This window comes from Rhineura floridana, chromosome 11, assembly GCF_030035675.1.
Source record: "Rhineura floridana isolate rRhiFlo1 chromosome 11, rRhiFlo1.hap2, whole genome shotgun sequence".
In the NCBI taxonomy this organism is placed as follows: Eukaryota; Metazoa; Chordata; class Lepidosauria; order Squamata; family Rhineuridae; genus Rhineura; species Rhineura floridana.
Window position 1 is genome coordinate 30,945,812 of NC_084490.1, and position 14,448 is coordinate 30,960,259.

Sequence of the window (14,448 nt, forward strand, 5' to 3'; positions counted from 1 at the left end):
ATATATATCCCAAAGACGGTCAATGTGACTTTTTTCTTTTGCCCAGTCTGCATGAAGGTTAAAAAGCCTTGCTGCACTACTCATACACCAGTTCCTATCATGGTCTATCCTCATGACACTGCCTGAAGCAAGTCTCCTCATCCTGCTGCATGGAAGGCCATTCCTCAACCAGATGGTAAAATAGGTCTGAATTACATTACTGGTCTGAAAAGGGGAAAAAATTAAAAATACATAGAGTAGATGCCAGGTGAGTGTCCCAGAGTTTTGTTTAGGAGATTTCAGGCATCTGTGCTAACACTGACAGTCAACCTCTCATCAAACAAACAATTAGAGGCCCACTGGCTACCAGTCTTTCAATAACTTGTCTGATTGGAAACTACCTTTTAAAGTTTTCAGTTTTCAAAATGTTTCTGAACCTCTAATAGAGGAATTGGGGGCCACTGTTCTTTTGTGAGAGGAAAGGGTATGTAACAAAACATTTTTATAATTCTAATGCAGTAATAGCCAATGTGGTACCGTTCAGATATTTTGGACTATAACTCCCATCATCTTTAACTGTTGGCCATGATGGCTGGGGCTGATGGGAGCTAGAGTCCAAAGCTTCTGGAAGACATCAGGTTGGCTGCTCCTCGAATGTATACATTTATATAATGATTTCTCACAAATGTATACATCATAATCAACTTGTGCTTAGTGATGAAATTCAGAGAAGGGATTCTTACAAGAACCCTGCAGATTCATCATTTTCCAGAGAGCAACCTTGATCTCTTTATTCCTCATGCTATAGATCAATGGATTCATCATGGGTGGAACTACTGAATATAAAACTGCAAATACCAAACCCAGGACTGATAGGGCATTACTGGAATGCCTGAGGTAAGCAAAAGTCCCAGTAAAAACAAATGTGGAGACCACAATAAGGTGTGGAAGACAGGTGGACAAGGCCTTTTGCCTTCCCTGCACAGAGGGCATTCTCAGCACTGTAGTGAAAATTTGCACATAGGTTATAATGATGAAAATGAAGCAACTAAGCACTATACTTGTACTGAACACAAGAACACCAGCTTCATTGAGATATAAGTCAGAGCAGGAGAGTTTCAGCAACTGTGGGATTTCACAGAAGAACTGATCAATAACATTGGAGCAGAAGGAGATTGAAAAAGTGCTACTGGTATGTAGTATTCCATAGAGAAGGCCACTGATCCATGCACTTGCAACCATTTGCATACAAGCTACATTGTTCATTACTGCCTCATACCGCAGTGGGTTGCAAATGGCAACATATCGATCATGGGCCATCACTGTGAGGAGGGCAAACTCTGACCCTACAAAGAAGAGTAGGAAGAAAACTTGTGCAACACATCCAGAATAAGAAATCAACCTGTTATTCATGAAAGAATTAACCATGGATTTAGGGATGGTTACAGAAATTGAACCAAGGTCCAGCATGGCCAGGTTCATCAGGAAGAAGTACATGGGAGTGTGCAAGTGATGGTCAAAGACTATTACAAAGATGATAAGAAGATTCCCAATCACGGTTGCCAAGTACAATGTCAGGAAAACAAAGGAGTGCACGATCTGCAGGTCTCGACTGTCAGAGAACTCCATCAGTAGAAAATGTGACATGGAACTTGAGTTGGCTACACTTTCTGTCATTATATGTTGCATGCTGTGTGAAAGACAGAAAAAAAGACAGAGACATTAGAGTAAATTAAAATCTGCTAAGTATTTAAGCTGGAATTTCTTGATTTGAGTTAATTTCAAAGTTTAATGTCAAGGAGATGGACATTATGGTCATTTCTACTTGAGATGGTTGAGGAATTCAGTGAATTCTGATGCAAACTGACAAGATCTTCACCTCCTACACTAATGTGATGATGAAAACATGATTCCCCTTTAGATTCCACACTTTTCTAGAATTTGCAATACAGTTCACAGCTGACAAAATTACCACAATGCAAGGCAAATGTGTATTTTGGATTCAAAACATTTAGACATGTATATATACACTGAAATGCATGTCTTGTGATAAAATACATATTTAAATAAAAGTTTGTACACATTTTTTAAATTGCTGGTTACTGCAGAAATGGGAGGGAGTTATATACACACATGTGACTTTGACATGGAACAGAAATCGACTGATCTGTCCATCACCAATTCTTATGAGAAATAGTTGAGGATGTCATGGCCCCGTCCGAGGACTCCTCAGATGAGGACGACTCGGGAGTAACAGCAGCAGACCCAGGAGCAGCAGACCCAGAAGGAGACACGGAGGAGACTCCTGAGAATCCAGATCCTTCTCCCCCTCAGCTGCAGAGCACCCCAGATACAGCGGAGGCCCTACAGCCAGACGCAGACAGTGAACAGGATACTCCCCCCTCACCTGCAGAATGTAGACAGCAGAAGGTCAGGCAGAAGAGAGGCAGGCCTGTCCCCTTAAGGCCAAAATGCTGAGGGCTCACACCTGCTGTCAAACCTGCTCCTTATAAGGCACACCTTGGTTTCAGCTTGTTGCTGACTGCAACATCAGGCGTGGCTTTGTGTATTCCTTGTTTCCTTGCAACGTCTCTTGGACTGACCCCTTGGCACTTGATCCCGGACCTCTACTGACCTCGCTTCTGGACTTCGGACTCGGCAAGTAAGCTTCGGACAGGCCTGGCCCTTATCAGGTTCCCTCCTCATAGACCTGGCAGATTTACGACCAGACTGCCAGCTAAGGACTTTCCTTCCCTGCCAACGACCCAGGAATTTCCAGCCCCCACCGGCACTGCTGACTCAGTGCAGAGCTGACAGAGTAAATGAAGAGACATGAATTTGTTACTGAGGCATATCTGATATCTTCCTGGTTGCCTTTCTTCCCTTCTTACGGTCATAAGAAAGAGAGCTGTACGCTCCGGTCAACAAATGTTTTCCCATTCTGCAGGTATTTGGGGAATAAAGATTAGCATGATACAGGCATCACTGTAGAAAAACCACCTAAATCACTGAAAGCTGCAGCTACATTGGCATAAATTGTGGTTTTGTGTGCAAAAACAAACAGCAACAACCCTAACCCTGTTTCATAAATAATGGTGTGTCTGTCTGTGTGTGATGCCAGCAAATTCAAAGACTGCATCCATGACTGGCCACAGCCACTGCTTCATATATAGTCCTCATGTGGAGGTGCTAGTTTTTACATATACTGAGTGCTTCTTGGCAATGATTCTGCTGATTGCCTCACATAGGGCCAGTCCCGTCATTAGGCAGAATGAGGTGGCCACTTCAAATGGCAGGTCCTGGGAACTGTGGAACAGTAGTGAGGTGACCGAGGAGAGGACAGAGCTGTGTGTGCCATGTGGCCAGCCCTACACCTCTGAAGCCAGCTTGCTGCCCTCAGGTGCAGTGCAGGACACTGTTCCATCACCATTATCCACTGTCATTCCAATCCCATTACGGACATGGAATGGGGTGGCATCATCTTTATTTTGCCTCACTCAGCAAAATGTCTTGGGTTGGCTCTGGCCACATGTTCATGATGTGCTTGTTGCATCTGGCTGATCTTACATAGACAGTGGGCCCTAAGTCCTGCTCAGAGCAGACCCAGTAAAATTAATGGACCTAAGTTAGTCTTGTCCATTAATTTCAATGGGTCTGCTTTGAGTAAGAGTTGAATGTAACCCAATGGATATAGCCCTAATAGTTAAACTTCAAGTATCTCGATAGTTGTGTATAATTTCAAATGTGCTGAATGCGTTTGGCTGTTCTTTCACCAGTTAAAACCATTTCATTGCACATTCACATATTTTATAAGGTAGAATGTTAGGAAAGATAGATGCTTAATAAATGAATTCAATGATTTGTAACTAAGTCTAGGGATCAGCTTCTGACTATTACCACCAATAAGTTCTCCCCCCAAAAGCATTCACAATGGAAAATGGAGAAGGCTGAATAGGTTTAGGAACGTAGCGTGTCTGTGAAATATAAATTTTGACAGTCAGTAACTTTCATTCCTCAAATTATCAGAACTCAGAAGCGGGCATGAATATGCAATTTCATTTCAAGTTAAATGTCCAATGTGAATGACTAACATGATTGTTGCAATGTCTGACCCAAAGCAATGGGAACATGGCACAGTGCTATCAGCATATTGCTATTGGATGATGATGATCAATCTAGCAATCAATGGTTTGCAAATGGTTGGGTGCACAGGAACATTTTCAGTTGGTGGCAGGAACCCTGAAGTGAAGGTGCCTGCTAGAACTCTGAGGAGATAACTTTCATAGCAGACACAAGTGAAATATTTTCCTTATTGACATTAGATGAATATCTTAATGGATGTGTAGGTTCATATGGGACAAGGCAGTCTTTTAAATAACTCAAGTTAATTGAGGCCTTTTAAGTCAGTAACAAGACTTTAAACTTGGCTTGAAAACAAACTGTCAACTGGAGCAAATCCTCCAGCTAATGCTTACATTAGGGTGTACGAGTTAGCAAACTAGCTGCAATATTCTGTACTAGCTGCAGCTTCCAAATCAAGCCTAAGGGAAGCCGCACATAAATCACATTTCAGTAATCCATTCTGAAGGTTACCAATGTGTAGGTCACTGTGGCCAAGCTATTCCAACTCAGGAATAGTCTTAGGGGACAATCCAAACCTAAGATACAGTACATAAAGATCCATCAGGAGGATGAGTTAGGGTCTGGTGGATGCGTGGCTCAGATGGCTGAACCTTGGCTCAGCTGAGGCTATGCCAATGCAAGTTCCTCATCCTGGCACAGGTAGCTCAGCTGAAGCTGGCTTAGCTGAGCCTGGCATAGGTTGCAGTAAAGGGGCATGCAGGGGATGTGGTTAGGGTGTGATATTGCAGCAGGGACTTCTGCTGGAACCTAACTCTCTTCAGTTCAGTCACATGATCTGGCAACCCAGTAGAACTTACATTAGCAAAAAAGGATGGTTGGCATACTAGCTGAAGATGCTAAAAGGTACTGCTGGCTACTACAGCCACTTGGGCCTCCAGTGACAATGATGGTTCCAGGAGGACCCGCAAACTACACACCAGTTTGTTCAGGGAAAGTGCAACCCTGTTTAGAACAGACAAGGCACCTACTTAATGGCTCATATTAATGCTTCTTAGATTACCATCACTCCCTTTTGGTAATAAATTTCAGAGACTGTTAACTTGTAGCAAGTGCCATGAACCAATAACTCTTCCAATAACTGAGATGAGTTAAAGTCCATATAAACCAGTGTCCTCTTTCCACCAGTATCCAACCAAATGCTCCTGAAGGACAGCATGAAAGTGAACACTTTCAGCTGATACCAGCATCAGGTATACAGAAAATTATCAGTTTGGATTCTAAGATAATTAATGAAAGGAAGTTCTTGAAATGACAGTTTCCCTTCCTTCACCCTATAGCCATACTTGATCCTCAGCAAGACTCTCTGGGGGGAAATATTTATTCCAGGAGTTTCCATTCTACAAGAAACAACTACATACCAAAATTACGCTCCACAAGATTATAAATGTTATGACTTGTGTTGTTCTCTAAAGACCCCTTCCTAAAAATGAATCAATCATACTATTCCCAAATATGTGAATGTTTTGATTTTAGAAAAATTAATCAGGCAGCACACTCAGTTTTGAATCAGGGAGTGTGTCCATCATTATAAAGTATTCTGCAGTCAGATTTGAGCAATTGAACTGTCTTCAGAACTGTATCCAAAGGAAACTATAGACACTGATAGTTTTTATATCATTTTATTTATACAGCAGAACTGTGTAGCCATTGTAATTCCTCTCACAAAGCATGCTAAAAATAACTGATAAAGCAAAATGATCAACATAAAGTTGTATTTGTATTACCAGCATTTGAATTTAAACTACTATTGTCATTTAATCACTGTTATCATTTTGAGGGGCCAAATGTTTTAGCACCAGGTTAAAACTTTTCTCTCCTTACAGGATTTTAATCATTTCTGATGATGATTACTAATCATTTGTTTTTCATTTGTTTTTCATTTCCTGTATATGTATAAGTGTGTGCTTTAGAATCATATGGATTCTTTCTCCTACTGTATGGCTTTAAACATAGCATATTTTAGATTTGTTTCATGAATGATTATATTACTGTAAGTTACCTTGGGTCACTGTTATCATAGTTATTATTGTTATTATTATATCCTGCTCTTCCTTCCACTAAGCAAGACATTTAAATAATGACTAAGAAGTGTGTTTCTTTGTGTGCTAGTACTGCAGAGAATTCAACTGCTAATGTTTAGAAATAAATAAATAAAATTATACTTCCACAAGAGTGGCTGTATACTACAGCCAGCATGTATTTTTTACATTCTGCAACGTTAAATTGAAAATACCCCCATGCCATTCTGATGCTTCCCATAACCTCATTTCAAAACAAAACCTTACAGAGTGTACAGTCCTGAACTCAAAAATGCTTGCTTAACAACCGACTAAATTTTCAGGGTGATACACAAAACACTCAGAGAGAAACAAGAGTTCAAAGTGTAACAAGAGAGAAAAAAGAAACCTAGACCCTTTTTGGACTTTTTCTGTCAGAGTTCTCATAATTTGTTGAAATTAAATAAAATTCAGCCATGTTCACTGAGTCCCTATAAACCTGTTACTGACCTTGCCCCATACTCTGCCCTTTATCTTCTGCAGTTTAAAAGTTTAAAAAATGCCTGGCTGATTTTTAATTAAGAAATTTACATTGAACTCAATGATAAAGCCGGGCATGCTCAGTAAGAACCAACTAGAGTGGTTTAACAGTCAGTTACTCTGATTGAAGGTCTGTGAGGGGAACAGGGTGTCTCCTAGCAAGTCTCAGCACTCTTTACTAACTATAATTCCCAGGATTCATTGGGAGAACCCATGGCTGTGTAAAGTGAAACAAAGGTCTGGTGTGGATGTGGCCAGGGACAGCTTTGGATGGGAGGCTACATGTGCCTGCTATAGAATAAAAAGGTAGGGGAAATGCTGAAAAGCAATGATACTGTTCACAATGTTTTCATTTAGGAAAGGAAAGGGGCTTCCCTTCTCCCAGTGCTCACCAACCCATCACATCCCCTCCCCCACTTCCTTATCCCCCTGCCCCTCCCCCAGGTCAGTTTCACCTATCCTCAACACAGAATTGCACAGAAATAAATCCTATTGGACTCAAAAAGTATACAAGTGATCATACCCACCCTCCCTTCTCCTTCCTCCTATTCCCTCCCTCTTCCCCTTCCCTCCCCCTTCCTTTGCCACTGCCTCCCCATCCCCATCCTCTTCCAATCTCCTTTCCCCTTCCCCACTTTCCCCTCCACTCCCGCTCCCCATGGTCAGTTTTACCTACCTTAAGCATGATTGCACGGAAGTAAATCCCATTGAACTCAATCAGCATGCAAATAATCAAACCTGCCTTTACCATCCTTCCCCTCTCCTCTCCCTTCCTCCTCCCATCCCCTCTTCTTCCTTCTCCCCTGCCCACTCCAGTCCTTTCTCCCTCTCCTCCAGTCAGTTTTACGTATCTTAAGCATGATTGTACAGGAGTAAATCCCACTGAACTCACTAAATATGCAAATAATTCCCTGCCCTTCTCCTCCTCGCCTCCCTCTCCTACCTGATCCCACCCCTCCTTTCCTGAACCCTTCCCTCTCTCCTCCTCCACTTCCCCCTCCCCTCCCCTGCCCATCTTCTGTGGTCATTTTCACCTATCCTAAGCATGATTGCAGGGGAGTAAATTCCACTGAACTCAATAAGCATTCAAATGATCAATCCATTCTCAGCAAACTTGCACAGGATCCCATTTCCTACCTCCCAGATAATAAAGCAGATAAATTCACTAATAGGCAAAACAAACCCCTTGCAGTTTAAGAATGTACCTATAGCCAAAAGATATTTCTATCAAACTTTGAAAAGCAGGGAAATTGGGCAGCTATAGTGAATGCACCATGGGAGCAGGAGACCTGACCTCTTCTCTGAGATGTTGTACTGCCTTACAAATCTGTCAAAATGAAAACACAATTTGGGTTGCTCTTTCACGGTCCAATCCACTCCGTGAGTAGCTTGCAAGAATTTGGTAACATGCCTCTGAGCATATGGTGAGGGGGGGAACACCCGCAATTAGCCCAAATAATAGAAACAAGACATGCTGTGCTGATCTTGTTTTAGCAGGGAGGAAGCAACAATATTAAGATACAGTTGATATAGTTCAGTTAGTCACCTAGCTCATTGACAGGGTCCACAAAGTTTGTATGCAGAAGGTCCCGCATTTTCAATTCCATGCATTTCTGCTTTATAAACGTGTTGTGTACTTTATCTGAGACCTTGCAGAGCTGCAGCCAATCAAGAGTTCATCATACTGGGCCTCTTGGACCTGTAATGAGCCCAAATGACCAAAACAAGACATGTGCTGTGCTGATCTTGTTTTAGCAGGGAGGGAGCAACAATATTAAGAAAGTTGATATAGTTCAGATAGTCACTTTACATATGTTTGATTTACTTTGCAATTTTAGTGAAGTTTCCTATAGTAGATCATTTTATTTTGCTTCTGTTTCTATGAATATGTGAAGCACAGCAACACTAAGAAACTCCAAAAACAATTGTGGAATAATAGCACTCACTATTCTGCAGAATAGTCTCCAGTGGACATCTGGAGTTTCTCAGCTTGCTCAAGATAAAACAGTGAGAGGTGAAATATATTCTAGCAAATTTCTAGGTATGCTCTATTTTTTTAATTGACCATGCCTTTCTTTCCTTAAATGAAGTGGTTTAAACATAGCAGGCTGAAAACATGCATCTTAGGCAGTCCAACTTTGTTTTTTCCAACAGCTAGAGTCATTTTTGTAGCAACATATTGTAATCAATTTGATTTTACATCAAACTGCAGTTTCAGATTCAACTGTTAATGCACCCAAAATAGAAATAGAACATAACCTCCAATTTGAAATGCAAAAGTCTGTCTTTACCATCATATGACATTGACCAATAAAAAAGCTTTGAAATTAATAAAAAATATAGGTTTCTTCGATTAATAATGAGGGAAATAAAATTTTCTAGATTAGATTCTCTGTAGAAACAGTAGTAACACATGAAAGAAGTAAGAACACCAAGAAACATACAAAAATGTAATTCTCCATCTTTGGAGATTGGACTCACCATATGCTCAGAGGCACATGTTACCAAATTCTTCCAAACTGTTCATGGAGTGGACTGCAAAAGAGCAACTGAAATTATGTTTGCATTTTGACAAATTTGTAGGGCAGTACAATATCTCAGAAAAGAGGTCCGATCTCCTGGTCCCCCGGTGCATTCACTACAGCTACCAAATTTCCCTGCTTTTTAAAGTTTGATAGAAATATCTGTGGGCTATAGGTACATTCTTAAACTGCAAGGGTTTTTGCCTATTAGTGAATTATATATAAGAATAAGAAAATAAAATAAAAAGAGGGATCACAGAAAATTGTACAGTAGGCCTGCACAGCTGAGCAAAGCCCATAACCCATATATGGAGGGACACCAGACACAGGATAATCCTCGTATTTGGTTCTTCCCTGGCTCAAGGCACCAGATACAATATAATGATAAAGCACTGGAAGGTTGTATCTAATCTAGGGCTGGTGAGCTGTGTTCAGTTTACTGTGCAGGCCTGGTGTACATTATATGCTCTGAAAAAGATCACTCCATTTCTATTAGCAGGGTCCTCCAGTTCAGCTGACAATGAATACACACATACACAGTTCAACTCAGCCCGGGTTGACAATTTTAAGTTCTACTTATTTCAGTGAGTCCAGTATAAGCATAAGCATAAATGTATCTCCACTGGAAGAGATTAGTTGGGGTGGGGGGTCTATGTGTTTTGTGTATATAGCTGTTGTTTCCGAAAATGAAATAATAGTATGAAATAAATGACAAGTAATGGCAACAATTGCTGAAAACATTCAGCTTACTGCCTGTTCTAATATTTCTGATCATTAGCAAATATTTCTTATAGAAGTTGGTTTTGTTTCTTTCAAGTCCTTGGAATTCCTTACCTTGCATGTACAAATAGCTCACTGTTTTCTTAAATAGATGTTGAGATCTCTGGATTCAGTTTCTTCTGTACTTTCAAGTGTTGCATATCAGTCTAGACATCTTGAAAGCTTTATAGTGAAGTCCATCTTTTTAGTTTAGTTTATGAGGCTTATAAAAGGCTGTTCAGACTTAACAAATTGTGTTCCTGGAGTCTTGGTCTCAGAAGCCCCAAAGAATTCCTCACCAGAGACACACAGAGAAAAGTGAACTTTCTGCAAATATTATTGCCCATAGACTGGCTCTGTGTAGATAACACGAGAATGACAAAGCATTCATAAGAGCTAAACCCTTTTCAAAAGCAATTTCAAACATTTGACTTTTTGATCCCAACTACAAGTACCCTCAAACTTCACTATGCAGAAAGCATCCAGGGAAGGACACAGCACTGAAGAAACAAGCATTCTTCACTGTGATGGCTCCTTGTTCCACTCATAACCAATCTGAATGATTTTAGGAGCAGTGTTCTTGCTGTCAAGATCACAGACATTCTAGTACGTCCATAATTATATGTTCAAACTTCCCACATTATTTTTGCTGTAGAGATCAGGTATTCTCAGAGAAAACAAATCACTAAAGCATACCCATTATAATATGATAGTATTGCTGATATTTTAAATTAAAGTAGTCTCTACCAGTCTTACCATATATCCTCACTTGCTTCTGCTGGAGGATGTATAATCTTCACAAGTATACATATCACCATAATAAAATAAGTGAAATTCTCTACATAAAAGTATGATTTCTTGTGGATGTTGAGACCGTCAGTACATATGATCAATGTTTGATCCAAGCCTTTCAAACAAACCAACATGTTATATATTTCATCAATATAAAACAGGAAAAATATTTTGGAGGGATCATGCAATGGAGTGTGTGTGTGTGTGTGTTGGTCTCCAAATAATAATATCCAAACCAAATATTATGTGACACCAGTGAATTGTCCAGAATGCTGATGTGTGTTGGTGCTGGGCAGCAAGCTGATTGGAACATGTGACTCCAACTTTCAGTCTGTTGTACTGGGTACCAATGTACTTTGCAAACCCAATTCAAAATGTTGGTTTGAACTTAAAAATCCTAAACTGTTTGGTTCTGAGTTATCTGAAGGGCAGCTTTCACCAATGTGAGGTATAGAAGGGTGGATTTGAAAAGCTGAATGTTTAGGGTGGTTAACACTTCCTTGAAGGAGGCTAGAGTCTCTCCTATGTTTTAAGAGGCAGTGGTGAGACATCAGAAACTAACTTTGTACTCAGCCTTCTGTGACAGCTATTGCCCATTTTGAACTTCCCATTTTGGGGCAAGATGATAAAAAGTGGTTTCAAAACTTCAGGTGACAGTGGAGGGAACATAATATTTTGAAACATTACAATCTAGTATTAGGTTTAGTTTTCTAAAGGAAACAGTCTTGGTGTCCTTAACAGATGACCTATATGGGGAACTAAACAGAGGGAGTGTATCCATATTGGACCTCTCCACATTATTCAAGACAATTGACCATATTACACTTATGAACTGTCTTCCTAGGCTGAACATGGGAGGCAAAGTATTATGTCAGCTCCAGCAGATCTACAGGATCATTTCAGAAAGTGATGCTGGGTGATTTCTGTACCACCCTATGGCTGGTCTCTCTTTGCTATTTCCTGATTTCCCCTCCCCTTAAATTAGAAATCCCCTCCAGAAATTAGTCTTCTATATTCTGTGCAAGTGCTTTAATGTTTTAACAGTAGAAACTCAGTTTGGCAGCTGATGATCACCATTTGCCATGAACTGCATGAAGGATAGAGTTTCACACTTCATAGACCTTAAGTGACTGGAACAGTTGCATGCCTTGACTTGCTGTCTCTAGTTGGTTTATTAAGAAACTTTCAAATAAAGAAGGAGATGACAGCTTTGATTACTATGATATAAATTATCCTGAGCAGGATTAAAATTAATCAGTTAAAATTAATCAACTAAAAAAGCAGAGGGATATTATGGTGTTACCCTCTGCCAAAACAGGTGCTTCAAATACTATATGTGGACCAAATTTCTACAGCAGTCAATTGCAATCCATTGCTCCCACACTCACAATGATGACTCTTGAGACATGGCACTAGTTTGAGTGTTATATTTATTAAAATATAACAGGCTCCGAATCAAAACTAAAACATCTCCAATCAACCAAATTATAAAACATGGGCAAGTGGAGAATTAAATTAGGGATGAACCCCCCAACCCTTGTTCATGTGCTTCAGCCAATAACTGTGGCTCCCCAGCAAAGGATGTGAAGTAACTCTCCCACCTTGCTAGGTAAGCCTTGGATGTGGATCCCCCATGTGCATCCTGGCCCTGCTGTACTCACATTCACCCCAATGTGCATGATAGGCCACAAGGGACACCCCTCAGTTCCCTGCAGCCCTGAAGGCCTGCCAGAGTTCTAAAGGGTGTCCTTACCCAATAATGCCTCAGTATACCTACCTCTCTTTCCCCAGGTTCTTCATCTGCCTGAACTCCGTGCCATGAGAGGTGAATAGCAGATACATATTCACCTCACCCCATGAAACAACAACAGGCTAGCCAGTCCTTTATGCAAATCCTCCAGAAACATGTTGCAATGCAACTCAGACAGATGCACACCACCTTCCCTAAATAACTGGGGAACATCAAAATGAATCCTTGAATGTGGAATATAAGCCCATCCCTATGGCAAGGTAACTTTCTTCACCCTCCTGTTCACAGCCCTCCTAGCCTGGTCCATTTTATTAGGATGGATGGCTCCCCTCCAAATTTGGCACTCCAAAAAGTGTGGATGAAACCACGATAACCTGAGGAAAATTGAGCTCAATCCATCCCAAATCATGAACCACCTGATGAAAAAGTTAAGGAAAGTCCCTAGCCTGTAAACAAAATGCCAGAGAAAACAAATGTCCTGCAAGGGTGATGACAGCCCTATCTTTAGCCCTCAAGACCACTAAGAAGTGCATGAGATGACCCCCCAGGAAGGGCTACAGCTGTTGGAGGCTGTTGGCTGCTCAAAACAAAATTCAGCACAAATGCACTGATAGGCCTTCTGGGTACTCAGTGCCAAAGCAGAAGCTAAGGCAGCACTTGCCTGTATCTGCCAAGGTTCCATAGGTTGGGGACATCTGGGTCAGGACGGGGAAGGTGCTAGGAGCCCTGGGCTCCTACTGGGAGAAAGGACAGGATATAAATCAAATAAATGAATACATAAACTTCCAGAAACGCCCCATTTGGAAGCAAGAAAGGACATCAGCAATGATATTCTAGAGGCATGGAACATGCCAGGCCACAAATAAGATGTTAAAACATAAGCATTGCAAGACAAAAACCGTAACCTAGTACATCACCCGTGTAGACCAAGAGGTCTGGGTGTTAATGACATGCACAGTGGCCTGGTTTTCACACCAAAACCATACTGCATGGTTCTGGAATTCAAGAGGCCACACAGAAAAGCCCACAAGGAGATATGGTGCTGCATTCCGGTCAGTATACCTAGCCAAAAGGTGTGCCAACTGAACTAACCGAATAGGGCTACTGGCTTTGTGACATACCAGTGCCACCACCTGCTCCCTTTCGGGGCTGGTGTTGATGTCCCCCCCCCATCTTGGCTTGATGGGCCATAGTGCAGGCTGAACTTAGGTTAACCCCACCACAGACTCCACAGGAGTGTTTAAATTGGCACAGGCATCGGGTGCAATGTCCTGAGCTGTTATAGCTCCAGCACACATGGTGGGAATGAATCCGTCATGGCCCCTGGCTGCTGCCAGAGGCCATTGCCTATGGACTTACTAGAAGATGGCTGCTGTTCTCTCCCTCACCCTGCATGGGATGGCACAGAGTCATGCAGGAAAGCTACATGCCCTGATGTTCTATGTCCCATCGCATTGTGGGGTCAAGAGCCACCTGCTGGCGAACATTGTCATTGTACCACAATCACACAGTAACAGCAAAATCCCTGAATGCTCTATGTATAAATTCCTGATACTTGATCATGGACAGGGCTCTCAAGGGATAAGCTTGAGTTATCACACCCATAGAAACATTGTAGGCATTCAGCCAATTGGGCCAAATGCGACCCACTTTTCTCTTTTGAGCAGCCTCTTTGTCCTTTGCATCTTCTTTCTCCATACCTTTAATTTTGGATTCCCTGAACAGAAGGGTGACTATGTCTACTGTATATATTCTCTTCAAGTCTCCTTAGTTGACCTAAGAAGATGATCCCCAAGAGGGAGAGAAGAGTCCCCATTTGGGTAAACACCCAAGGGAAGGGGAAGGGGTCATCAGAAGATGGGAGGTTGACCAGAGAGGGCTGCCAATGAGCAATGGCTGCTGAAGGCCAATGTAGTTGCAGTTGGGTGGGCATAAAAACACTGTCCATGTAAGTAAAAGGGGCTGA

At 41.5% G+C, this 14,448-nt stretch overlaps 1 protein-coding gene across 1 annotated transcript; it reads right to left on the reverse strand.

Annotated features, from left to right (window-relative positions):
* Positions 1-690: 690 nt before the first annotated feature.
* LOC133367733 (olfactory receptor 14A16-like) lies at positions 691-1,656 on the reverse strand. Its single transcript, XM_061591833.1, has one exon. It carries the CDS (start codon positions 1,654-1,656, stop codon positions 691-693), a length of 966 nt encoding a protein of 321 aa, XP_061447817.1.
* Between the last annotated feature and the right edge of the window lie 12,792 nt (positions 1,657-14,448).